The 26,192-nt window shown below is 37.9% G+C and overlaps 1 protein-coding gene across 6 annotated transcripts in view; it reads left to right on the forward strand.

Annotated features, from left to right (window-relative positions):
• add3a (adducin 3 (gamma) a) overlaps positions 1-26,192 on the forward strand; it is a 123,256-nt gene that overhangs the window by 91,088 nt on the left and 5,976 nt on the right. For 5 of the 6 annotated variants that reach the window (XM_055216845.2, XM_055216846.2, XM_055216847.2 and 2 more), the window contains 10 exons: positions 4,167-4,305; positions 6,862-7,013; positions 7,185-7,265; positions 13,719-13,868; positions 14,675-14,818; positions 16,555-16,653; positions 16,895-17,068; positions 20,249-20,500; positions 24,143-24,259; positions 24,369-24,452. In XM_055216845.2, coding sequence (XP_055072820.2) covers positions 4,167-4,305; positions 6,862-7,013; positions 7,185-7,265; positions 13,719-13,868; positions 14,675-14,818; positions 16,555-16,653; positions 16,895-17,068; positions 20,249-20,500; positions 24,143-24,259; positions 24,369-24,452 — 1,392 coding nt within the window. Of the gene's footprint in view, positions 1-4,166; positions 4,306-6,861; positions 7,014-7,184; positions 7,266-13,718; positions 13,869-14,674; positions 14,819-16,554; positions 16,654-16,894; positions 17,069-20,248; positions 20,501-24,142; positions 24,260-24,368; positions 24,453-24,607; positions 24,686-26,192 lie in introns of those variants that run through there. The other variant, XM_055216850.2, reaches the window with a different exon arrangement.

The raw sequence follows: 26,192 nt of genomic DNA on the forward strand, positions 1-26,192 counted from the left end.
TTTCATCATGGGTCAGTCGTTTACATATAGAGCACCTCGCTGATCAAAACCTGAATGCAGCAAACCTGATTCGTGGGCTTGTATGCTTATAAATGTCAGGTATGTTCATATTCATACAAACGTGAGGCCAGCTAAATGTAAAAACCTTGTATTAGATAACCAAGCCCCAGCAAACCACTAGAACTGGCGAGTAACACGCACATGCTCAGTGAGATTTTGGCCTGGACAGTTTGCATGGGGACACATGCAAATGCCATGCCTTTTTCCCACTGGCCTCCTGGATACTTTCACTATAGAAATGGGACTGAGGGCAAAGCAGTTTTTGGCTGAATCTTTCCAGCCTGCAGTGCGTGCTTTGATGCCACTGTGGTGGGACATTAAAGTGCTTTATGGAGCCCACAGATTGGCCAAATGCTGGCAAGCCAGGCTTGAAATGATCATGAGATTGACAATCTAGAGCTTTAGAGACCACACTTGAGTATTTCCATTAAAACTGGTCTTGGTGAAACGTATTCTGGCCAAGATCCTCGACCCGTTTTGCTTGTTTTTTTAACATTATGCCATCTTTGGCTATTTTCATGGCATAACTTAGACCACATTTTGTTTTTATGTGCTATTTAGGGGCAGTTTTGTCTGAAATGGTTCATTCCACACTGTGGCTTGGCAAAAATACATTCAAATAATTGCGGCAGTGTTGGTTACCAGCTGTATAGAAAACATTGAATTAGTTAAAATCAACTCTTTAAAAGTCATTTACACAGAAGTGGAAAATGCAGTTATACTAATTGATAGTTAATGTATACTTTAACAAGTACCCTATGTATCTGGCAACCCCATAGTCAGCAAGTGATAATCTTTTTGTGTACAACATGGTCCATTTGCTTGCCATCTGTGTTTTTGTTGTAACTTGTATACCTTCTGTATTGCAATGTGTAATTTTGGCACGCTGTTTACGTGTTTGCATACTACCTGCATTTTAATGTCATGGTGTGACAGACTTTGTCACAGACTTTGGAGCCGAGTACGTGCCTTAACTTACAGGTAGTCGCTCACACCTGTTTGGTAAGAAAAGTGTGTGTGGTTGTACAGTAAGTGTGAACAGTTATGATAACTGTGGCATTGTGTCAGTGTGGACACTGTCATTACCTACAGCATGTGGGCGACGTTTGTGTATCCAATGATTCATTTTGTCAACATGTTTTGATCTTAACTCTTTGATCATTCAGTGTTTGAGACGCACAGAGTGCTGGTGTGCTCAATGACAGCACGTTTTACTGAACAGCACCAGGAAACTCGTTTTTGTGGGGTTTTCCCTTGGATTGTTGTTTTTCCAAATACAGAAACCAAGTTATCTTTATACACTGTAAAAAAAGTAGGTTCAACATAAAGTAAGTTACCTGGTTTCTGTAAAATTTTTGAGTTAATTCAACTTAAAAATATTAGTTGATACAATTTTTACTTTAACTTTTGATGTAACTAATATTTTTACGTTGAATTAAAATTTTTAGGACAACCGGGTAACTTACTTTTTTAAGTTGAACTAACAAATCACTGTTTTAACATTGTACCCATTATAAAAAAAATTAGGGATGCACCAAAAGGAATATTCTTGCCTGAAGCCAAATAAAATGTAAAACTCAGCCCAATACCGAAAAAGTTTTATTTTATTTTTTATTTTCCTAATTATTTTGTCGATTTTCTCACTATTGCACAAGTTACATTTTCGAGGTCCTTTTTACACCTGGTCACTTCCCTGATCAGATAGCTATAGATAGACTTGTTAAATCTGTTCCCATACATTTATCCACATAAATGAGTCTTTGCTAAACGGATATTAATCCGATATTCTATTCCCATGCAAAATGCAGATAATTATTCATTACTCTGCCTTAAGAAACACAACGCTTATATAGCACTTTATCTTGAGCAATGCGGGCGCGTGCCTGCATGCACGGTCAAAGGAAGAGAGAGAGACGGCGGCAAGATTGACAGGAGATGACACAAGAAAAAGCGATCAACAAAGCAGTCTAACAAAAGCTTTTGTTAATAAACGTTTTATTTCTCGTTTAATATAAGCGGGTTTGTCATTGTTAGGGATGGGCACGGATATTCGAATATTCGATCGGCAATAATAATTCGAATGTTTGTTTGTTTTTAATGTGCCACCAAAGGGTTACGACTTATTTAATGCTTTTTCACTTCATCTATACTCTTTTACAGACTTAAATGTAAGATATACATGACATTATATAACATTATTCGTATATATTTCTGATTGTTTGGCAATGCAGATTGCAGACGAATTTAATTTTTTTTTCATTTATCTCCGGGTTTGGCCGCGTCGCGCCATATTTGCCAACTGGCGCAGTGAGGGCTCACGTGTTATTAAACGTGCTTCTCCGCCGCCCGCATCAACACATCATGAGAGATTTGTAAGCTTTCTGTTATAAAGTCTACTTTATTTTGTTAATAACGAGACAGACTCTGAGAACGAAATGAAACGGAGAACATTTATAATATGCGGTGCTCTTTCGAAAATGAACCGGATAACTGCACATGGCTGTTTAAAAGCAAAGCTCCGTCTTTGTGAAATCTTGTTAAATTAAGCAAACGTTAGTAACTTTGCACAGTCAACAATAATCTATCAAGCCAGCTTACGTTATTTGTAAAATAATGTTAAATACAGATATTCAATCTTGTTCAATCCGTCTGTTGTTTTTATCGGATAACCATCATCACGTGCAACACAAGGAAGAGTTTTCTCCGCAGCACCGGCATTACTGTATCTAGTCAGAAGAACAGGCTTTCACCGAAGCAGGTAGGGTAAAGATGGTTTCTTTATTCACAAATACATGTCAAACTAAACTGAGAAGATATTTATATGTTGACTGAGCAGTCGGTTATGTAGATGCGTTTTTTCGTTTGCTCCGGGCTCTTATTTGGAGTCTGTTTAAGGGTTTAAATGATGATAGCCTACTTTGTCAAGTCCTCAAACTTTAAACTTCGCAAGTCCTCAAACTTCTCTTAGATTTGGGGTTAATGTATAATATTTGGTATAATATAATGTATGTAAGATCCAACAGTAATGAATTCATACTAACGACCAACTTGAAACTAAGGGTTTGACTGACTCAGACTTCGCTCCGCATGGGGTTTTAACGCCTTTTTTTCTGTAGGATATTTTTTAAGAAGAATTTAAAATATATATATATATATATATACACAATTTACAATGTTTTCAACTTAAAAATACATACATACATACATACAGAGAATATAAGTTTAGCTTGTTGTGGATATTTCCTAATTATAAGCCTTCTGTGAAATTATGACAAAATGAAAAATACAAAAGACGCATGTCTTAATTAACATAATTTAAATAAACGAATATTCGAATATTCGTTCTTTATGAGCTTAAATATTCAAATGGTAAATTACTGAAAAATGCCCATCCCTAGTCATTGTAGGACTTTACTGGTTTTAGGAAGTTTTTATTACATACTGCTGATGTCTTGATTTAAAATGATAAATGAAACTTGTAGTGCTGTATGTTTTCACGTCTTTCTCTGATAATTTAAAATGCTTTTACTAACATGTTTGCTGCATTTGCGCGTCTCTCACTCTGCGCTAGTTACTATTTGTTCGCTCCATTAAAGACCTCATTGTTCTGTAAAATGTATTCGCCATTTTCACTTGTTCGGCCGAACACCGAATTTTTTTTGTTGTTGCTATTTTTGGTTAAATAATTTCGGTTGCTGAACATTCAGTGCATCCCTTTTTTTTTTTTGCATTAATTTTAAAATCAGAAGTTATCATTTAGTTTCAATCCCCAAGCATTCAAAATACTTCTCTCTGCAAAGTGGTAGTTAAAATTAGACATAAGATTGTACTTTTATCTCTCAAGTCCTTGTGTTCATCTGTAGAGAAAGTCACATCCCGTGCTATTTGGCCAGCTCCTCTTCTAGCTCCTAAGTCCTAAATGTAGGCCTCTGGGTTAAAAGATTTAAGTAGTATTGTTGTCAGAGTACAAGTGGAAAAAACAGTGTGCGCACGTGAAGGTTTAAACGTGTGCGCATGAGAGGATTACAGTTGTGTGTGTCTCTGTTGTACTCTTCACATTAGTGAGTGTGAGACATGTCTAATCTCTGTGTCTCTCTTTCTCTCAGGCATTTAGAGATGAGCTGGAGGGACTGATCCAGGAACAGATGAACAAGGGGAATGACCCAACGGGACTGCTCGCCCTACGCCAGATCGCAGACTTCTTCATGACCAGCTCCGTGGCCGGTTTTTCCACATCTCCACTTAGTAAGTGTCAGTGTGGTGTTGCTCAACAAACTGCAGACTTTCTGCCCGTCCTTCAGTTTCCCAGACTCCTCCAGCTGTTCAGAGTTGCTAAACAATGGCTAGTCCCATAAACAGACAGTTGATGGAGGACATATGACCAGAAAACTTAGGAAAGCCTTTGAATGCTTTCATCTTGTACCCGTATAGCAATCCACACGCCTGTTTTCCTTCTGCACTGTGTAATGCGTAACAAATCAGTAAAACCTTTTGGTACTTACATTTTCTGCAAAGTCGGGGTCATCAAGGTTGACAGGAGCCAAATGTTAATGTAAACGGGACTTTCCTTGTTCTTCTCAAAAAAGTTAGTATATCTCAATGCAAATCTCCCTGGACCACCCAAACCATTATTGGAAACTAAGCTATAGGTTACAGAGTTCAGGTATGTTTAATCATCTAAAGTTGTGCGTTTAATGATTTGAAGCTCATGGTATGTTTATTGGTCTTTCAACTGTGTTTTTTCCAGCTGATTATGTTTATTGGAGCTTGCTTTTATGTATCACTGCATTGATTTTTATTACTACTATTAGGCCCTGTTTATACCGGGTATTAAGATGTGTTTCGGTCGATCAAATAACAATTGGTGTTTTAATCCTTCTCCTTTGGTTCACTTTTAACTGCTTCTCGCCTGGTTACCTTGAGGGTATGGTCTATTGTTAAAACACAAGTAGGAGAAATGACGAGTTTGTTGATGTGCACTAATATTATGTGAGAGTCCGCTGCATGTATATGTAAGGACTTTCTCATGCAATTTATGTGTAGCAAATTTCACATGCTCGCAAAATGAAACAAAATAAAAGAGACAAAGAGCAGCTGCTCTCTTTTTAGCAATGGTAGCCTAAAGACCATGTCAAACGCTGGGTTTGTGCTAGAAGTCAGGACTGATGGAAAACATTTAGGGTTGTGACAATTAATCGGGCAACTGCGCGTTTTCTCAATGAATGAATTTGAATGAATTACGGTGAAATGCAGCCTTACGATTCAGAATCGATTTTAGACAGGTCTTTTTAATGGGAGCACGATGCATCGATGCACATCCCTAAAAACATTGTGCTTGTACATCACACATTAGATCAATAGGTGGAGAGTAGGCGGTCTTTCGACCACATGAGTGCCTACACCGCAAAAGCAATCCATTGGAATGCGTTTTCAACTACGTCCGAATGTGGTCAAAAGTGGACGATCTCAGAAGGTTTTACACCCAATTTTCATGTGTATTTTGGGGGGCTTTTCCACTGGGTGCAGTACGTAGTACCCAATACTTTTTTACCACCTCAGTTGGAGTTCCAAGCAATCCGGGCTGATACCAAAATGTGACGTGAAAACACTGTAGATCACTGATTGGCCTGAGAGATTCGTCACTACCAGCATCATCGCTGAAATGTAAAAGATCGGCTTTACCTTCATGCTCGAGCAAACTGTTGTTATCTGTGCTCTGCTATAAGTTCCCATTTTTGGCGATAAAAAACATCCACAGGTTCAGAATCATGGACACCATAACAGTTTTTTCCAGACTTGCAGTTTGTGGCGGCACATTCGCGACGTGCACGTCCGCATATATGCTTAAATGCAACTTCAATGAGGCTCAGCGGAGCGCCGTCGACTGACGCCCACAGGTGTATGTACAGAAACTGTCATGTAAGACAGAGGTAGTGATAAACGCAATGTGCAGACATCTTTTTGTGGTGGTCAATTTGAATTTTGTGGCGGACTGAGAAATAAATAAATGTATGGGAATGTACAACAATACTCTCACTTGTATGATGTCACAGCAGTAGGCGCAAATATAATGACACACGTATAATCCATCCTACTGGGAAGTGGTCGTAAACTTGATGGAAAAGCTAACCAAGCCAAAGTGATGTGAGCTGACCCGACCTGACCCAAACCGTGGGGGAATATGCAAAGGAAAAGCGCCATTGGTGTCGTCTACTTGTGATCTGATCGATCAAATACAATACTTAAAGGTGCAGTGTGTAAATTTTAGCGCGCATCTAGTGGTGAGGTTGCGAATTGCAACCAACGCTCAGTCCATCGTTTACAGAAATGCAAACATGGCATTAAAAGTTAGTAAAAAAATTTGTACGTTAAGGGCTGTTTTAGAAACATGGCGGCACAAAATGGTGACTTCCATGTAAGGGTACCTGCGGTGTATGTAGATATAAACAACTCATTCTAAGGAAATAAAAACATAATGGTTCATTATGAAAGGTCTTTATACACCACTGATAATATAGTTTTGTATATTATATTGCATTTCTGTCAATAGATTCTACTAAATGTTACACACTGCACCTTTAAGGGTCATTAATAAGGTACAGGTATTGTGTTTTCCAGTACTTAAACACATCATGATTAGTTTCAAGCATATCAAAGACCTTCTGAGGTTAATATCTTTTCATTAAGACATAATGTCAGAATTAGATTAATGATGTATTAATGTCTGTATTCTTATGAGAGCAAAACTGAAATGTAAATGTCAGTATGTCTTATTAAAACATGAATTATTTGTTTACTCAGGTTTGGGCATGGTGACTCCAATTAATGACATGTTTGGTGTGGAGACCAATAGTATGGTGAAGGGAGAGAAACAGATCCGCTGCAAACTGGCCAGCCTCTACAGATTAGTCGACCTGTTTAGTTGGGCCCACTTCACAAACTGTTACGTTACGGTTCGTCACAGCATTCTCTCTCAGATTTTAAAAAGATGTTACAAAACATGTAATATTCATCACAAGAACAAAAGAGATTGCCTTTCTAGATATCTTGTGTATCCAAAGAAGAAAAACACAGCTGCCATTGCTTATTTGTGTTTAGTAGTCTTTTATGTTGTGTGTTCCTAGGTTCGTGTCAGTAAGGAGCAGGATCATATCCTCATCATTCCCAGAGGACTGTCCTTTGCTGAGGCCTCCGCAGCCAATCTGGTAAGAACCCGCTTGTCTTGCATTATTATCACAATAGAGCCTGATAGCAGTTCTGGGAACAGCCACAGGACTGCTAGGGTCCCTTTGAGCATTGGCCTTACTCTGAACTCTGTTTCTTTACACAGTCCAGTATGACTTAAAATATTGATTTGCGCTTTCGTCATTCTCTTCAGATCTTTACATTTGAAATCTATCAGTTACAGATTACGTTGAGTAAATCGTATAATACATCATTACTTGATTCTTTTAGTTTTAGGAGCTTTGGGTTACATTGTTGACTTTTGTATGACAGCTTGATTAACCATATAAGATGTTAATACTGCCCGGAGCTTATTGATAGTTCGAATGGTATGTGCTTTTCTGCTTGTTTGTTTTTTGTGCGTTGCTGTTGTGAGTTTTCTGTACCAGGCACAAAGGGAAATTTTTTGGCAGACCTTGACTGAGTTCTTTGCTCATTGCCAATGTTTGACATCTGCTAAATCAGCCAGTTATTTCTTTGAAATCTCAGAGTTGGTTTTGGATTTCCTGCAAGCCTACACGTTTACGTTCAGCATTGGCTTTCAGTGCCCACAGATCTTAATGATCATAAATTGTAAATAAGTGTAGTAAGGGGGTGATCAAGAGTTGATTTACCGTATTTTTCGGTCTATAAGCCACGTTTTTTTTGTGCTGTGTCTTATAGTCAGGTGGACCTTGTAAGTCAGTATGATTTATTTTTGACATTTATGAGGCAAGAGATAACATTACATTGGAATCAGTAATATGGAATGACGAGTATGCGAACTTCACGCTAGTTGGCTTGTTCGGTTAATTTAGCCTATTCAACCTTCCAGGTAAGTTCTGTATGCTATTGCTATGGTTTATCATTTAAGTAAGGGATAATGTAGAGGCAGCCGGTAGTTATCGGGAAATAAGCCCCGACAGTGTGATCAGGTCCCGACGCGAAGCAGAGGGTCTTGTATCACACTGAAGGGGCTTATTTTCCCGATAACTACCGGCTGCCTCTACATTATCCCGCTTATTACACGGCTACTTGTCACATAAGAAAAAACCGGACATGAATATGAATTTGAAACATTTTATTGGCATATTTGTTTTAAATTAACATTTTTAACCCTTCCGCGAAACTTTGCACAGATGCATAAAATGATCGTAATACCTTTTTAAGATCCTCTGCTTCATACTTGTCTGTCTCCATTTTTTTCTCTTTTAGCCAGTCTTTGAGAAGTTTTAATGCCCATTCTGTATTTTTTTGTGTGTTGGCTTCGTAGCTGTCATGCTCTATTTTGTCAAGTTCAGTCTCAGAAAGCTCTCTGTGTCTTGTCGTTGTTCGTTCTTCTATCCACTGTTTAAATGTTTTGTTTTTTCCGTACATGTTAAAATTAATGTCAAAATTTTCCATTCTTAATTGTGGTTGTCCAGTGTTTGTCACAAGATGGCGCCAAACAGTAATCTTTATTGGTCTTTATTGGCGCAGAGCGATTTTAATCGTACAAGTAGTACCGGCTATGCGTTATTACTTTGGAGCGGTTATTATTTGAAAAGAACGAACCTGCAAATGTCTCAACTGACCAATCAGAATCAAGCATTCTAGAGAGCCGTGTAATAAATAACTGATAATATTACTTTAACATACAGACATCTATTCAGCCTGCTGTTCTGTCTGCTATTGTTTAGTTGAATAACTTGCCTTTCTACATTAAATGTGTTCTTCGGCTTGGATTTTGTGAAATAATTTTCTAAATAAACGCGACGTATAGTCCACTGCGACATGTTATTTCGACTTAATGACGCATTTTTAAATGGTGCGGCTTATAGTCCGGAAAATACGGTAACAATTAATTTGGCTGCACTAGATCTGAAACTAAAACGTATCCATTAAGCCCGGGAGTATAGTGTGTTTTTTACGTGCACGCAAACGTAGGTGCACAGTCGAATGCACAGCCTTGCAAAGTATCATTTATTTGACTTGTAAATGTACACTGATATTCAACGCAAGCGCATTGCGACAAAATGCAATGCATCTCTTGGGTTACATACTACTTTTTCCTGGATGCACGACCAACATGTGCAATGTATGCTGCGTTTCAAAAATCTGTTGATGCGTGCTCAGTACCGCTGCTCCATTTATTTCCTTATCCTTTATCTGACAATGACACCAAGGTAACCGCTAAAGGGCCGTTCACATTATAACAATAACTATAATGTTAACTATAACAATAAATATATTAGCGTCGACATCACCGAACGATAACAATACATTTATGCTAATTCGCTCACGTGCATGGCATTCGTGCAAATCACTTGTCTTTAATATTGCATATTCTTGTAATAAAAACTTTTGCAATTCTTTACATGTCACTGAATATGTAAATATGCTGTTCGTGTGGCATTTACACAGCGGGTAACCAGCAGATGTCCTCAACACGCTACGTTTCGCCTAACTCGTAAACAGTGAATCTAATAGTTTGTGTAATCTCTTACCTTTTGGCGTACTTAATGTAGTAGAATAAAAAGCACTACGTAGTCAATTTCACAGCAACTGCATCAGCGCTGGACACCTGAGGTAATTTTATGTTATAGACCTCCGCAATGAACTCCACTGCCATTACAAGTGCGCATGCACTTGAAGTTCAAATAGATTTGATTGGCTGTCAATTGTTTATCATTCATCAGGTGGGAAAAAAACGCTCAAAAAGTGATCCCAACAATATCGTTCATTGTATCTTTATCGTTGTAGTTGTGGTTTGAACTCCGATATTTTCTTTAATATAAAATGTTTTTTAAAACTATATTTTTTATAGTTATCGTTATAATGTGACGGCCCTTTAGATGTGCATTTTAAAATTGATTGACAGGTCTGTCTGAGCGAAAATTAACCTATCGCCAGCCACTTAATGCGCAGCCACAAGCGCTCTTGGCAAACAGAGGAGGGGTTGGAAAAGGACTTGATGTACACATGCAAGATTCGAGTCGTCTTGGGTGTGCTCGGCAAAAACATTCATTTAAAATTTTTACCCAAAACCCAATTCTGCTATTATGCCGACCCGTGTTTTAGGCACACTTGAAACTTTTAAACCCGAACCCGCTCGGGTCGGACCTCGCGTTTTCGGATCTAAGTGGACCATTGAAGACCTCTCCACAGTACAAGCACACTCTTCTGATGACAAAAATTGCGTCACTGTATGCGGACCCTCACCTACGTGTATAAAATGGTCCATACATCGGCCTTTAGTGAACTCGTAAGCACCAAAACATCCAACGCAAGCACTTTTGCATTTTTGTGTTTTTCCAGCTAACTGCTACAACGTTGGAAAGACGGCTTAAAGAGAAACTTGTTTGACAGGATAAAGTTAGTTAAACTGGGTCATGTTTGTAACTAGCTACCTGAATAACAACATATTTTGTATAATGACATACTTTATATTTAACAGTAACTATTCTGAAACAATGAGGTTTGAAATTGCAAAGTAATGAATACTGATTATTTACAGCAAGCATGCCTGCAGTGCGTCGGCTAAGTGTTTGCCTGCTTGTGTACGCATGTTTTGTGTTTGTCACTTCTTGTTGAGCTTTCACTTTTGACCCGCTGGCGTGATGCGTTTTGACACGCCGCTTGTGATGGTTGCTGTTATAACAAATCAGGTAATTTACGCTGGAATGAGTTTGTGAGGCATGTTTTCCTGTCGCCTGCAGCATGAATGAATCAATGATGGCATGCAGCGGTTGCTGCAGTTGACTTTTGTGCTCAATAGTGCTGCTTTTAATGCGACACTGCATTTTATTGGGGTTTCGGCTCGATTTAATGCAAATAGCAAATGTTTGTCTCAGACATAAAGTCTTTGTGCCAGTTCATTATTGCATCCATGAGAAACAGTTCTTGAATGATAAAAATGTTTTGGACTATTAGTTATATATAATAAGCTATATAGGCCGAAATATATGTATTTTAAATGAAAGACAGTACAGGTTTGTCCAGTTCTTTTCATTCGGTGTGTGTCTACGTGTCGCCCTGTGTGTTGTAGACGGTGAAGGTGAGATAAAGGCATATCTGTTTGCCTATTCAGTTCATACAGGCTGTTTTTACCCCAGCTGTGTGCGTGTTTGTGTGTGCTTGTGTTGCCGATACTGTCAGATAAAGCTCACTGTGATGTGTGTGTCTGCTGGGTTTGGTGCCCATTGGAATGAGGCCAGCAATCTGGGTAAGTTTCATTAACCCTTTACGAGATACATCACTCTTCTTAACTTATCTACTGTTCCTGTAGCTCGATTCCCATAGTTAAAAATGCATGGATGCACTGTAAGTATAAAAACATCTGCCGAATGCATAAATACAATCCAGATTTTTTTCTTTGAACACATAACAAAGACGATAAATTTTAGTGTCTGATTGGTCATTTTCTACAGAAAGTGTGAGTAATGCATGTTTGTGCTAAAGTCACTGCCATGAGCTGTTTTAGGATCAGTTTGTTTATCTGTCACTATGCACTATGTAGACTGATTTAGACTCTTTAGTGGTTTGTATTGCATTGCTATAACATTGCTTAGGTATTCTGGGGGTTTACAGAGTGGTTGCATAAAGTGCCCACCAGTTTGGGGTGTCTTTTATGTCCAATGCACACATTTTTTGGTGACTTTCAAACCAAGTTTATTACTTAAAGGGACACTCCACTCCACTTTATGAAAATATACTCATTCCATCTCCCCTAGAGTTTAACATTTGATTTTTACCGTTTTGGAATCAATTTAGCAGACCCCCGGGTCTGGCGCAACCACTTTTAGCATAGCTTAGCACAATCCAATGAATCTGATTAGACCATTAGCATTGCGCTAAAAATAACAAAAGAGTTTCGATATTTTTCCTATTTAAAACTTGACTCTTCTGTAGTTACATCGTGTACTAAGGCCGACAGAAAATTAAAAGCAGCAGCAGCCGAAAGTAGTCCCCTTAGTAACTTTCAATAGCAGTGGACTATTTTCGGGCACTGCGTAATATCACTGCGCCTCATGCAGCCATGTTACGGCAGCAAAGTCCTTAATTTTTACGCCAGAATGAGAGTATATTTCCTACCCATATCTGCCTAGAAAATCACAACTTTTAATTTTCCGTCGGTCTTAGTACACGATGTAACTACAGAAGAGTCACGTTTTAAATAGGAAACATATCGAAACTCTTTTGTTATTTTTAGCGCAATGCTAATGGTCTAATCCGATTCAATGGAGTGTGCTAAGCTATGCTAAAAGTGCTAGCGCCAGACCCAGAGATCAGCTAAATGAATTCCAAAAAGGTGAGAATCACATGTTTAACTCTAGGGGAGCTGGAAAATGAGCATATTTTCAAAAAAAGTTAAATGGTTTATTGCCTAAGAGTAATCGTAATGCCACAAATAATTAAAATTGCATAATGTGGCCTGAGTGCAGTTTATGAAACAACTACTATAAACTGTTCCAAACGTGCACGTAATAGGAAAATACCTGTAATCATATCTTGATGCTGTTTTTTTGCTTTCTATTGCGAAAATCGATCTTGGACAGTCTATTATTTGACATGTAATTGTTTTGCTGGAGGAGTTGAAGGAGAGGACAGCCATGAAAATCAAAATCGTACCCATATGCTAATTAAAGCATTACATTTATATTTACCATACCCTTACAATTTATTAATTAAATATTAACTTTCTCCATATAAAACAACTGATCCTTATCCAGGGATTATATTTGTGTCTTGTTGCAACTTACTTTATAGTTCTTCCCTAATCTGTATCACTTGAGCGAATATTTAGTTCTTGTTTGCATAACATGTTGCATTTGCTAATTTAATAGTTAAGTGTACTTAAGACTAGTTAAGTGAAAAGATACTAGAGTGCAAGTGGGAGTATGTTTTGATGAGTGTGGATTTCAGTTTGGCCTTGTTGACGATGGTGTACAGTGTGTTTATTTTGAGCTGGTAGTAATATGGGGCGCAGCATCGACAGGCATGTGAAACACGTAATGGGTGGCCCATTACAGTACCAACATGTGATGCAACTCGATATTCAATCACAGCTCCAGGGGAATTAAATATGCAACTCTGTTAACTCGCTGACACAGGAAGAACTATTGATCCTGATGAATAATTTATAACTTTAAATAAAAGCTTGTTATTTCAAATATGATATATGCATGTCAGTTTATAAACATGTTTGTGGACTGGTTGCAGTCCCATGGCTGTAAACATCCTTGATTTCCTCACCATTAGTTTCTGCTTTGTCAAGGTTAGCAGGCTTATTAATGACCGTTAATCGAATCATTCTCCTGTTCTCTGCCCATGTTTTCTTCCTGATTAGTTGGAGAATGACTGGATAATTGGGAAATGAGCATAGGTTGTGTTTTGTCTGCCTTGATGTGATTGACGTCTGTGGTTATAAGGTGGTTTAAGGTGATGAACATTTTTCTGTTTCTTCCTTCTTTCAGGTAAAGGTGAATATACTTGGTGACGTGGTGGAACAGGGCTCTACCAACCTGCAGATTGACCCGTCTGGCTTCAGCCCTCATGCTGCAATCTACTCCATAAGACCTGACGTGCGCTGCATCGTTCACATACGCACACCGGCCACTGCTGCTGTAAGCATCCACCCACTGCATGCTGGGAAATGTGGTCTGATCACAGCCACTCCATCTGCAACATAAGACACTATACAGAGGACATAGGCTATGTATTGAATTCAAGGATGTTAATATGTAAAGGCAACTATAAGGGAACCTCTTGTAGCCAAAAAGTGTAAACAATGTAGCTCCATTGTGCTGTCAAGACACTTATTAGCCCGACACAGAAACATTAGATACAATGAACGGAGTCTGATGCAAAATTGTTTGTTTTAACGGCACAGTTGATTATTAAATACCTCCTCCACCTGACTTGAAGTCCCATCTGTTTTTATTTGTGTGTGATGGTGCGTTCACACCAGACGCGGAAGAGGCGGCAAGCGTGATTGATTTACATGTTAAGTCAATGCAAAGTGCGAATAGGCATCCTGCAGTGCGGTAAGCGCTTGCTCTAGCAGTGACGTGATTACAGGAAGCGAGCGGAGGCAGAAAAACAAAACAACAATGGAGGAAAATCATCATTGCTATATGAGACATCTTCGTACTTTTACAGGAATTAAAAGGATTCTTTTCGAAGAAAGTGAGTCAGGAGGTCGAACAATTTGGTTCAATTTGAGCTATATAAGCCTCTAGTCTTGAATGACTAGAATATCATGTGCAAATGAAGCGAGTAAACTCAAAATGTTCAAGTGTCCAACTACGCACAAATAGCGCGTTTTTGCCACCTCTGGTATGAACGCACAGTAAGTCATTTATTGACAGCCCTAGCTATAATGCTTCTGTTTTTACTGTATGATAATTTCTTCTCTCTTCTGTCACATCAGGTGTCGTCTATGAAGTGCGGCCTTCTTCCCATCTCTCAGGAGGCTCTCATCCTGGGTGACATCGCCTACTACAACTATCAGGGCAGCCTGGATGAACACGAAGAGCGCATGGAGCTCCAGAAAGCTCTTGGACCATCAGCCAAGGTAGACCAGAGACGTTTGCAACTTTTACAGTTGAAATCTCTATAAAGTCAATCTAAAAAGTTGTTTCTAAACACAATATAAATGTTAGATTGTACTGCTGAATCATGCCACAAAGACTTAACTATGTGGTACTGAATTGCAGAATTAGATCGGTAAAAAGTTTTTCTGAGTTCAGGATTTTTTTAGGCGGGCCTAAAGCCCGGGATACACTGCATGGTTTTTGGCTGTCCCAGACGAAAGATTACAATCGTGCCTCTTAATCCTTTGTACAGTGAGAAAGGTTCAAAGATGGCAGTTTTCTTGGTCTTGCGACCAAAGAAAGGTCTATCTTTGGTCACAAGACCAGGAAAACAGCCATCTTTGAACTCTTCTCATCTTTTGGCCATCTTTCTCCAGTCCCTCCAGAAAAACGCAATTATGCGATCACATGATTCAGTGCGTAATCAGCCAAAGTCTGCATGTTTATGCGGGGGCCACGTTTTAAAAAAATACTCCACACTTTTGCTGCATAAATTGCAGATTTCTGTGTGCAAAATATGCAGGCTTGCATGATTTCGTAATCACTCCATTTTTGTAGCAAAAATCACATGTATCATAGCAGAAAGTTGAAAATTTTTTGCATTTACTTCACACAAGCGCAGTTAAGTCCCCTGTTGCTATGGGAACCTTATGAAGTGACATAATTACGTGATGTGAACATCACTGAAAAGCTGCAAACCCCAATTACACTTTTTGGCCAAGTTCCCGCACTTTTGGCCAAGTTCCCGCACTTTTGGCCAAGTTCCCGCACTTTTGGCCAAGTTCCCGCACTTTTGGCCAAGTTCCCGCACTTTTTGGCAAGTTCCCGCCCGCACTTTTTGGCAAGTTCCCGCCCTTTTTGGCAAGTTCCCCGCCCTTTTTGGCAAGTTCCCCGCCCTTTTTGGCAAGTTCCCCGCCCTTTTTGGCAAGTTCCCCGCCCTTTTTGGCAAGTTCCCGTCCGCACTTTTTGGCAAGTTCCCGTCCGCACTTTTTGGCAAGTTCCCGTCCGCACTTTTTGGCAAGTTCCCGTCCGCACTTTTTGGCAAGTTCCCGTCCGCACTTTTTGGCAAGTTCCCGCACTTTTTGGCAAGTTACGAAAACGTGCTGCAAGATCAAGGATTTTTGCCCACAACAATCACAAAAAACGACGCATTTTTCTGCAAGGACTGGATCGTTACTACTAGCACATGCTGATGACGTTGCGCTAAAGTGTGTCACAGCTGTCGCAGCCTCCATATCAATAGGTGTCATCATGCTTGTCGTACACATGTTTAAATGAGCCATGTGGCACAGTGTGATAAGGTCTTTAAGCATAGGATTGCAAAAATCCTGCAGTGTGTCCCAGGCTTAAAACGGTGGCTCTGACACAATAAAGCCACCGCACACGGCCCCGCCCTTAACACAATCATGAGCATTTATTCAGATGGTAGCGGTATTTGAAAGTTGAGGGATGGCAGCTTTCCAGCGAGTGGGTGTGGTTTCAGCACTGATTGCAGACACGCCCCCACCACTTGAGAGCAGAAACTGCTGCCTATTTCTTTGATAACTTGTTTTATTTACTTTGTGTTTTTCCATCATTCAAATTGGGTGGTGTGACAAAAACACATTTAATATCTGACTACAGGGACTTTAAAATATCTTTACAATGCAAAGTTTAAGGTCTCCATTGAGTATTTAGGATATGTATTTAATGCGTTTATCTGTTGTGTGTGCTGCAGGTGTTGGTGTTAAGAAACCATGGAGTTGTTGCTCTCGGGGAGACCATTGAAGAGGCCTTTCACTATATATACACTGCTCAATATGCATGTGAAGTTCAGGTAAAGTGCTAAAGTAAAAACTGGGCCCTTTACAGTCATTTTGTACAGTCATGATATTTCTTAAACACAGCAATCAGGTCGTAAGTGGGGATTTTGTTGTGTACTTGAACAAAAACTATAAAACGATAATTTAACATTGCAATAAAGCAAACAAAATCTTCACTGAAAATGCATAGAGGCATATACTGATGTCATAGATTTTTTTTTTGCAATAAAAATATCTCTCTTTCTCTGTCTATAGGTGAATGCGTTCTCATGTGCAGGTGGAGTGGAGAACCTAATCATGCTGGATCTGGAAAAGTTCAAACCCCGTACGCAGGGGGTGGCGCAGGCGGGGGTCAACATGGGCTCTCAGACCAAGTGGAAACTGGGAGAGCTGGAGTTCGAGTCACTAATGAGAATGCTGGACAACCTGGTATGAAATGTGTTTGTAGGCTAACCACTGTGAACTTTAATCCTTTGTTCGCAAACACTTAGGGGCGGTTTCCCGGACAGGGTTTAGATTAATCCATGACTAGGCCTTAGTTATGTTAGGACTTTTAAGTAGTTTTTACAAACAATACTGGTGTGCATCTTGAACAAAATAATGGCACCTAAAACATGCATTTTAGGATAAGCCCTGTCTGGAAAACCCAGACCCCTACTTCTTATTCTCAGCTCGCCAATGTCTTTTCCCATAAATCATTCCCAAGTGCACTTAGTTCAGCGTCACAGTGGCACTTGATCTACAGCACTGTTTTCTATGTGCAGTAAAAGCACAATTAAGAGTTTTCATTCCGGGTAAATGTGATTTAAGAGGTCGGTTTGGTGTAGTGGCTAAAACTCAGCACAAAGAACAGTAAGATTGCTGGTTTGACAACCACAAGAAAGCATCACTTTGTGCGACTGCAAGTCATTTTGAACAAAGTGTCTGCTAAATGAATACTTTACTATTTACGGCAGAGGAATCGTGACTGGAAAACCTTCCCTTCCTGTTCGTCAAAAGTTTTAGTGTTTCAGACAAAAGATGTCAGATGAAACAAAAGAATGAGACTAACAGGAGTTGAAGCGCACTCCTGCCAAGACTCTTCGCTCTTTTCTGCTCCATCCATCTCTCTCTTATTCTCCAGCTGTGCAGACTGCCCTGTTTTTCTCCTTTTTTCTCACTATCCTATGATAGCGAAGAATGCAGGCGTGTGGAAAGTCTGTTTTCTCAGCCGAGACGGAAGAATGGAGTGATGTGGAAAAGGAATGAAGTATGAGATGATAATGATACGGTGTGTCATTCAACAAGCTTCCGCAGTCACTTGCAGTGAACTGATCATTTCCTCCGCTTATGCTTGTATAGACGGTTTCAGCAGTAACAACATAAACAGGCGGCTTTCGTGGTCAACACGTAACTTCCGGTAAACTCCGTAAAGGAAAAAATAACAATAACGTACTTTAAACGTACTTTATTTATATAACAAGCAAAATAAACAAAACACTGAAACCGGAAGTAACGTTTGGACAAGACGTGTATTGCGTCACCGTACATGCGTCCAATGAAACCGTCGATATGACATTTTTGTCTGTAATTTAGTCCTTCTAATAGTATTTACCATTGTCGACTTTTCACAGACATGCTGCGTATTTGGTTTCCAAGCCCTCTCACAACACAAAGCGATTCAGATGGCCGAATCATTCATTGAACTCATTCATAAACGCCTTTGTGCCGTTCATCTTTGAAGGCAGTAATTGAATGATTTAAGGATGGGTCACATCCTCCCTCTATTATGTTCCTGTCATCTGAGGATGAACTGGATGTGCATTTGTTTTTTTTATGTCATTCAATTGGCTGCTTGTAGTTCTTTTGACTGAATTTACTGTTGATATAAACTCATGCCTATGAGATTAAAAGTTTTTGCCTTTTTAGTTTAAAATCTTAGTATTTTTGTCTTGTTTTCAGTAAAAATATCTAAAAATTCTTAAATTAAGATGCTTTTTCTTGATAAGCAAAACGACCCAAGAAAAAAAGTCTAGTTTTTAGACCAAAACTATCAAATTTAAGTGATTTTGTGCATAAAACGAGCAAAAAATCTGCCAAAGCGGTAAGCAAAAAATCTTGAAAATGTTTCTTAAGCACTAAATTCAAGAAAAAATCTTGAAAAAATGTGCTTACCCCATTGGCAAATTTTTTTTGCTTGTTTTATGCACAAAATCACTTACATTTGATATTTTTGGTCTAAAAACTAGACTTCTTTTCTTGGGTCGCTTTTTTTGCCAGGTTTTAACAAAAATCATACATCGTTTGAGTTTTATTTATAGAGAATGTCAAAATATAAATTATTTGCTCATTCCAAAGGACCATGAGAGTCAAACTCTGGTCCCCAGAAGCTTAATTGCGCATCCTATTTATGTAGTGATGCCGACATTAGTTTTTTTTTATTTTAAAACTTATTTTTATTCTTAGATTAGCTTCTTAACTCTTTCCCCGCCATTGACGAGTTAACGCGAAAATTAAGAGAAAACGCTTCCCTGCCAATGACTAGTTTTTCCGGCAATCCGTATTTTCACTATTATCCACCACTTACTTATAAAACGTGGACGTATCCCTTTAGGGCAAACAGTAAGAACTCCATGTATGTTTTGATAATCGCTCTGAATCTGATCTCTGTCCTGGGTTCCCATAGGTCCTTGAAATTCTTGAAAGTTTGTGAATCTGGGGGTAAAATTCAAGGCCCTAGGAAGTTTTTGAAAATATACATACATAGATACAGGTCATTTGAAAGTGCTTGAATCTATTTTATGCAATTTTCTGGGGAAAAAACATATTATTCCCTGTGTAGTGTAGGATAATATAATACAATTTTAGACTTTTTAAGCACACATGCAAAAATGTTTGCTTTAAATGCTTATATCTTCTGTATGCGAATGTTGATTCATACCAAAATGCTTTTTTGCATAGTCTTATTTGACACATGAAAACGTCTCGGGTTACGTATGTAACTGTTGTTCGCTGAGAAGGGAACGAGACGCTGCGTCTCCCTTGCCATACTTCCTGCGATCCTGTAACGCCGTCTTTTGCAATATTTCAGATAGCAATATACTTCCTGACTCCCGCGTCACCCTGTCTTTGTCGTTAAGCCTCACCATTGGTTGAATTTAATATACACATTCAGACGCACTTACCCCTGGAGGCGTCCACAAAGTGTCAATGCAGTGACGCAGCGCGAGTTCCCTCCAAAGGGAACTGTAACAATGTATCTTAAAAGGTAACACGATGTAACCTTGCTCTCACTTGAAATGTGTCCACACATTTAGTCCTTGAATTTGAGGGTGTTGGACCTGGAAAGTCTTTAAAAAAGGTCTTTGAATTTGAAGTTAACTAAGGTGTGGGAACCCTGTCTATCAAAAGTCCTTTATTATTTCAGCTTTAGACTTAAATATGATATTTTTGAAGAAACATACACATATTTGAGAGGTGATAAAAGAGAACAAATGAAGGTCTGATGAAAGGTTAAACTTTTGTGAAAATCATAAAAACAATTTTTTTAAACGCTGGTGGGGAAAGAGTTAATCTGTGGTTGGTCGTTTTTCTTTTTGTGCTTATGAATGTTATTTCTATGACTTTCAGGGTTATAGAACAGGCTACACATACCGACACCCCATTGTCCGGGAGAAACCGCGACACAAGAGCGAAGTGGAGATCCCTGCGACGGTAACCGCGTTCATGTTCGACGATGACGACACTCCCCGTCTCCCTCTGAGATTAATGCAACAGCGACAGCAGAGAGAGAAAACACGCTGGCTCAATTCACCCAACTGCTATATGAAAGTGAACGTGGCGGAGGGAGACCGTGAAGAGTACGGACGTACAAAGACCATGGTGAGAGTGACATCCACCGTCATTTTCGTAGTCTGTTATAGTCCAAATGATGTAGGATGTAAGTAAGTTAAATAAACTGCTGCCTTGTTTCTATGTTTAAAGTGTTCATTCCTAAAAGAAAATTTATGTTAAAGAAGTAAATGTTTCTTACAAGAAAGTCCTCGTGTATATTTCAAGTTAGAAAAGATCAAGACGTGTGTCGTTTCCAGGGAACTTTCAATGTTCTGGCTGTTGACAGAATGAAGTCATAATTGTGTCATCGCAACTGAAACTAAACATTTCTGGAGTCTTTCGCATATACAGAGCGAAACGTGTGTCGACTATAACTGTATGCCGCCCATCTCTTTACTTATGTCCCTACTGCCCTCTAGTGTTGTGTTGAGTGGAGTGTTACTGCAAAATGTATTTTCTTGGCAGCTCTTTGTGTAAAAAGATTTTTGCGTTGAATGTCTGAATAAACTGTTGACATCCTTTAGGCCAGGTAAGAGGAGAAGCAGAAATTTCAGACAGCTGTTTGACTGTTAAATTAACTCAAAGCATTTGTTAGTACATAGTTTAGTTACATGCAGATTTTAAATGAACCATGTAAGCATGATTTTTATTACTAAAGAAAAAGTCCCATGAAGCCATGGTTTACAGGGAATTTAAAACAACAGTAACACTTTACTTGAAAGGGTGTTCATAAGACTGACATGACACCTTTATTATCATGAGACAACTTGTGTCATGAACATGGAGATTTTATGCACATTTATGACAAATGTCATTAAGTGTCATTTGTTCCGTGTTTGAGATGTCTTTGTTATGACAACTTGACATAATCCAATACATCATAACTTGGCATAAATCTGTCATAAACATGACATAGCAAAATTATTATCAAACTACCTAGCTTTATGGGTTAACATTACATTAAACTCTCATTAAATGTCATTTAGTGTCAATACTAAGGATGGGGACGAGCCGAGTCCGAGTCAAGACCAAGTCCTTTAGGAGTCAAGACCAAGACCATAAAAACTTGTCAGTTTTCATATTCATGATTATCACCCCAGTTAATAATCAACAGTTAGGCCTACAGACTAAGCTAGATTGGGAATAGTTTAGAGGAGCAGTCTTGACGTCTTAATATGGACTATGCTTTTACTATCATTAAAAAAATGCACATGCATTATCTTCTGCCTATTCTTCTATAGATGAAGGGCTCTGATGGCAGTATATTTGCATTGCACCATGGGATGTCATTTTCAAATAATGCCCATCTACATTGCATTTTATTCTTATTGTTATGTGTTGTGTGGTTTTTTATATAAACATAAAAAATGCGCTGGTCTCGAGGACTCTGTCTGAAATTACGACTCCTTCTCCTCTCACTGTGGTCCAAGACCAAGTCAAGACTGAGTCTTTGAAGGAACGAGTCTGAGAAAACAGAAATCGGTCTCTAGACCGGTCTTAAGTGCAAGACTGGAATCGAGTACTAGATCACTAGTTAATACTATGTCAAATAATTTTAAATACCTGAACAAAATGCAACAGACACGTCAAAATCTTAACTTTATGTATGTGCACAATACATAAAATAGCTTTATGTATGTGCACAATACATAAAAAACTGACAACTAACAGAACTTAAACTTCCTCACACAGAGGGTTCTGAAATTTTCTGACAGAAGAAAAAATTAACAAACATTTAATAATTTAATTTAATATAATTAACTGTTTTTCCAGTGATTATGGACCCAACGCTGCATGCTTTACTCATTATTGTACAGTTTTCATTTAATTTTAGGTGAATCTGTCTTTAAATGCAATAAAATATAATTGTATCAATTTTAATTAGTAGTAGTAGTAGTAGTATTGAATGATTGATTTTATCATGGAGGAAACTTAAACTTTAGCAACTAAAAAATATAAAACTATTTGACAGAGTATTAACACTTAATAACATTTTAATGACAAATTATATTTGTACCACTGTAGTTGAGGTCAAGAAAAATATTCATGACGCTGCTATAAAATTATATGACAGAGTATTAACACTTAATGACATTTTAATGACAAATTCAATTTCTGTATTATTTTAAAAAATTACATAATTGACCAGGGCTCCAGACTAACTTTTTTCACTAGGAGCACAGTGTGGCCCCAACTGAAAATTTTAGGGGCGCAACCAGAAAATGTAGGGGCACACACCGTAAATCAACATGCTAACCAAATATTCACATTTCTACTAATTTCCACTGTATTACTAATAAATACTTTGATGATGGATGCAGAAACTACAATGTGCTGTTTCAAATTCAGCGCCACATCACAAAAAAAGGTAAAAAGACTGGTTGCACATGTACGACTGGATGTAAAATTCAGTGGCAAATTCTCAAATTTTGGTGGCAGTCTGGAGCCCTGTTGAACATAGGCATGGGCCGGTTACCTGTTTCAAGGTATACCGAGGTTTTAAACAGTTAAAGGGGCAATCAGTAGGATTTTAAGTGTTTTATTAATCAAAATCAATGTCTTTATTCATAAATATGTCCTCGTTGGTGTCAAATGACCTCTGCCAGTGATCTGACTTTTGTTTGTAAGCTTAGAATTTCTCCTCTTTACTTACATTGAACGGGTAAGTCCAATGAGGCATCCATATCGTTCCGCTGTATTGATAAACTATAATAGCAGAGAGGGACAAAAAGCACTAGCCTACCAACGCGTTTCCACAACGCGTTTTCATTCAGAACACCTGAACCAGCTGCAACGGACAAGGAGATCAGTGATTACATAACGGCTACCGTAGTTGAAACACGCATTTGGAAAGGGGAGGAGCTAGTAAGCACTGTTCGTTTGAATGGAAAATACAATTCCACCACTAGATGGGGGTAGATCCTACTGAATGCCCCTTTAAGGTTTTCAAAACCACTAAAATGTTCAGTGATACTGTCTCCAAGGTATGAGCTGTGTTAATACAAAATTCATGAAATCATTAAGTCATGTGATTGATTTGATGTTTACATTACGAAAATATTATATATTTTTTGAGAGCATATTATAATTTAAAGGCTTTATTTTTACCTGCCATTTGAAAATAACACAATGGCAATACAGTGTTTCAATGGCAATACCGCAACACCGTGAAACCGTAATATTTTTGCTAAAGGTTATCATACCACCATAATCTTATTCCGGCCCATGCCTAATTGAACGCATCACACTTAATGACAGTTGTCATAAATGTGCATAAAATCTCCTTCATATTCATGGCTCATATCATGATTATGAAAGTGTCATGTCAGTCTTATGAACACCCCTTTGAGTAAAGTGTTACCAAAACGACCAAGCTGTATTGTTTGGCACAACACGTAAAAGAGTTTATAACATACCTTTATATATTTCACATACCTGGCAAGGTTTCATAAAATAATATTTAATGATATTGGAAAAAATACTATTCTTCAGCCAAGCAGTGTAGTTTTTCCAAAACAATTTAACAAAGGAGCAATGATGCAGTGCAGCAAAACTTATGCGGTCACAGGTGTATGTTTTTAAATTATTAACATTTAAACACAGCTCAACCAATCATAATCAAGGACCAAAACTATACTTTTTATAATCTAGTAGCTCTTTTTGCAAATGTCTTTTACTTTCTGTCTGCAGTGGATGAAGTCAGAAGAGGGGAACAACGCAAGCGGGACTCCGATCCGCATTGAAGATCCCAACCAGTTTGTCCCTCTGAACACAAACCCAACAGAAGTCCTGGAGAAGAGAAATAAGGTAAGCTGGTGTATGTGTGGTTAAAAAAACTCATAAATCGGTATTATGTCAAAGGTTATTTGCGTGCAGATAGGCTTCCTAATGTAATTTATCTTAATTGGCTTTTTAGATTCGTGAGCAGAACCGTTTTGACATGATGACAGCAGGCCCGCAGTCACAGCGACTGGCAGGAATCGTAGTGGATAGACCACCGGTAAGTGACCGACTGCATTACCCATAAACCCACTGCGATTCCCAGATGTGTCTCTAGGTGGCGCCAGATCTTCATTTATTCCCATCAGAGGTGTCGCCTTGTATTGTTGTTGTATGTTAAAGCTGGGTCTTATAGCTTTGTTTTTTTTTATGAAGGTGCAGTTGCCAGTGAAGGTAAAATTGGAGGGTTTTCTGATTGTTGTGTGTTATTATGTTTGATGTTTTCTCATTCACAAAAAGCAATCATAGTTTTAGGTGTTTAAGGGTCAGTGACAAAAACAAGATTGGTAGGAAGAGAAATTCTAAAATCTTTTTAAAAAACTTGTTTTAAAAGCATGCATCAGATATATTTGCACATAGTGTATTTAATTTAATTTTATGCAATAAAAAATTACATTTACACCATTTTTATGAAATTTAAGACTGAATGGACCGGAAAATGTCAAATAGTGTAACCGCCAATTGCACCAAAGAATGAGAAATATTAAATATTTTGTTTTAAACTTGTTTTAAAAGCATGCATCAGGTATATTTTAGTGCACATAGTGAATTTTAATTAAATTTTATGCAATAAAAAATGCCATCTGCCCCATTTTTATGAAAGTTAAGACTGAATGGACCTGAAAATGTCAAATGGTGGAATGAGAAATACTAAATATTTTATCCACCTTGATGGCATGCAAGCATAATCATAAAAAACATTTTAAAATTTAATTTTATTAGTTATTTCTAAATGTACATTTGAATGCGTTTTTGTAATATTTGCAGGTCATATGCTGAAAACAGCTCTGTTTTCTAAATAATCTTTGACAAATTATGTAAAAATTACTAGATGGTTATATTTTATTCCACATTTTCTATGAATATATTTATATTTTAATTTTAAAAAATACTAGTTACACCAATTGACACAGACCGGTTATACCACATTGACATTTTTGCATTTATCCCCAAATATTCTTTCAAAATTAAATATTTTATTCCACATTTTTATGAATATAATTATATTTTTATTTAAAAAAAAAATACTAGTTACACCAATTGACACAGGCCGGTTACACCACATTGACATTTTTGCAAATATCCCCCTAATATTCTTTCAAAATGAAATATTTTCTTCCACATTTTTTCTGAATATATTCATATTTTTATTTAAAAAAATACTAGTTACACCAATTGACACAGGCCGGTTACACCACATTGACATTTTTGCAATTATCCCCCAAATATTCTTTCAAAATGAAATATTTTTTATTCCACATTTTTTATGAATATACTTTTATTTAAAAAAAAAAAATACTAGTTACACTAATTGACACAGAGCGGTTACACCACATTGACATTTTTGCAATTATCCCCCAAATATTCTTTCAAAATGAAATAAAATCAGAAATTTTAGACTTAGTTCTCAAGAAAGAGAATGTATGCAAGTAATCTGTAATTTTTATTTTATTTTAACCCATTTACATTTAATTGAACCATACGGACACAAAAAAAATGTATGTCACGTCATTGACCCTTAAATGTTTGCTATTCCTGGACGGTATTGCCATTGCATACAGGACTATACAAATATTAAGATGCTTACTGAGTGTGTTGCAATTTAAACTATAGTAGATATATAAATGTGTGGCCATCTAAAACAAGGTGTGAAAAGCAGATTTATTGTTTGTTATCAATAATAATGTTATAAATAGGTTTATCATAGGTACCTTTTTGCTGAATGCAATATTTTGTTTAC

The sequence above is a fragment of the Misgurnus anguillicaudatus genome, chromosome 23, assembly GCF_027580225.2.
Source record: "Misgurnus anguillicaudatus chromosome 23, ASM2758022v2, whole genome shotgun sequence".
In the NCBI taxonomy this organism is placed as follows: domain Eukaryota; kingdom Metazoa; phylum Chordata; class Actinopteri; order Cypriniformes; family Cobitidae; genus Misgurnus; species Misgurnus anguillicaudatus.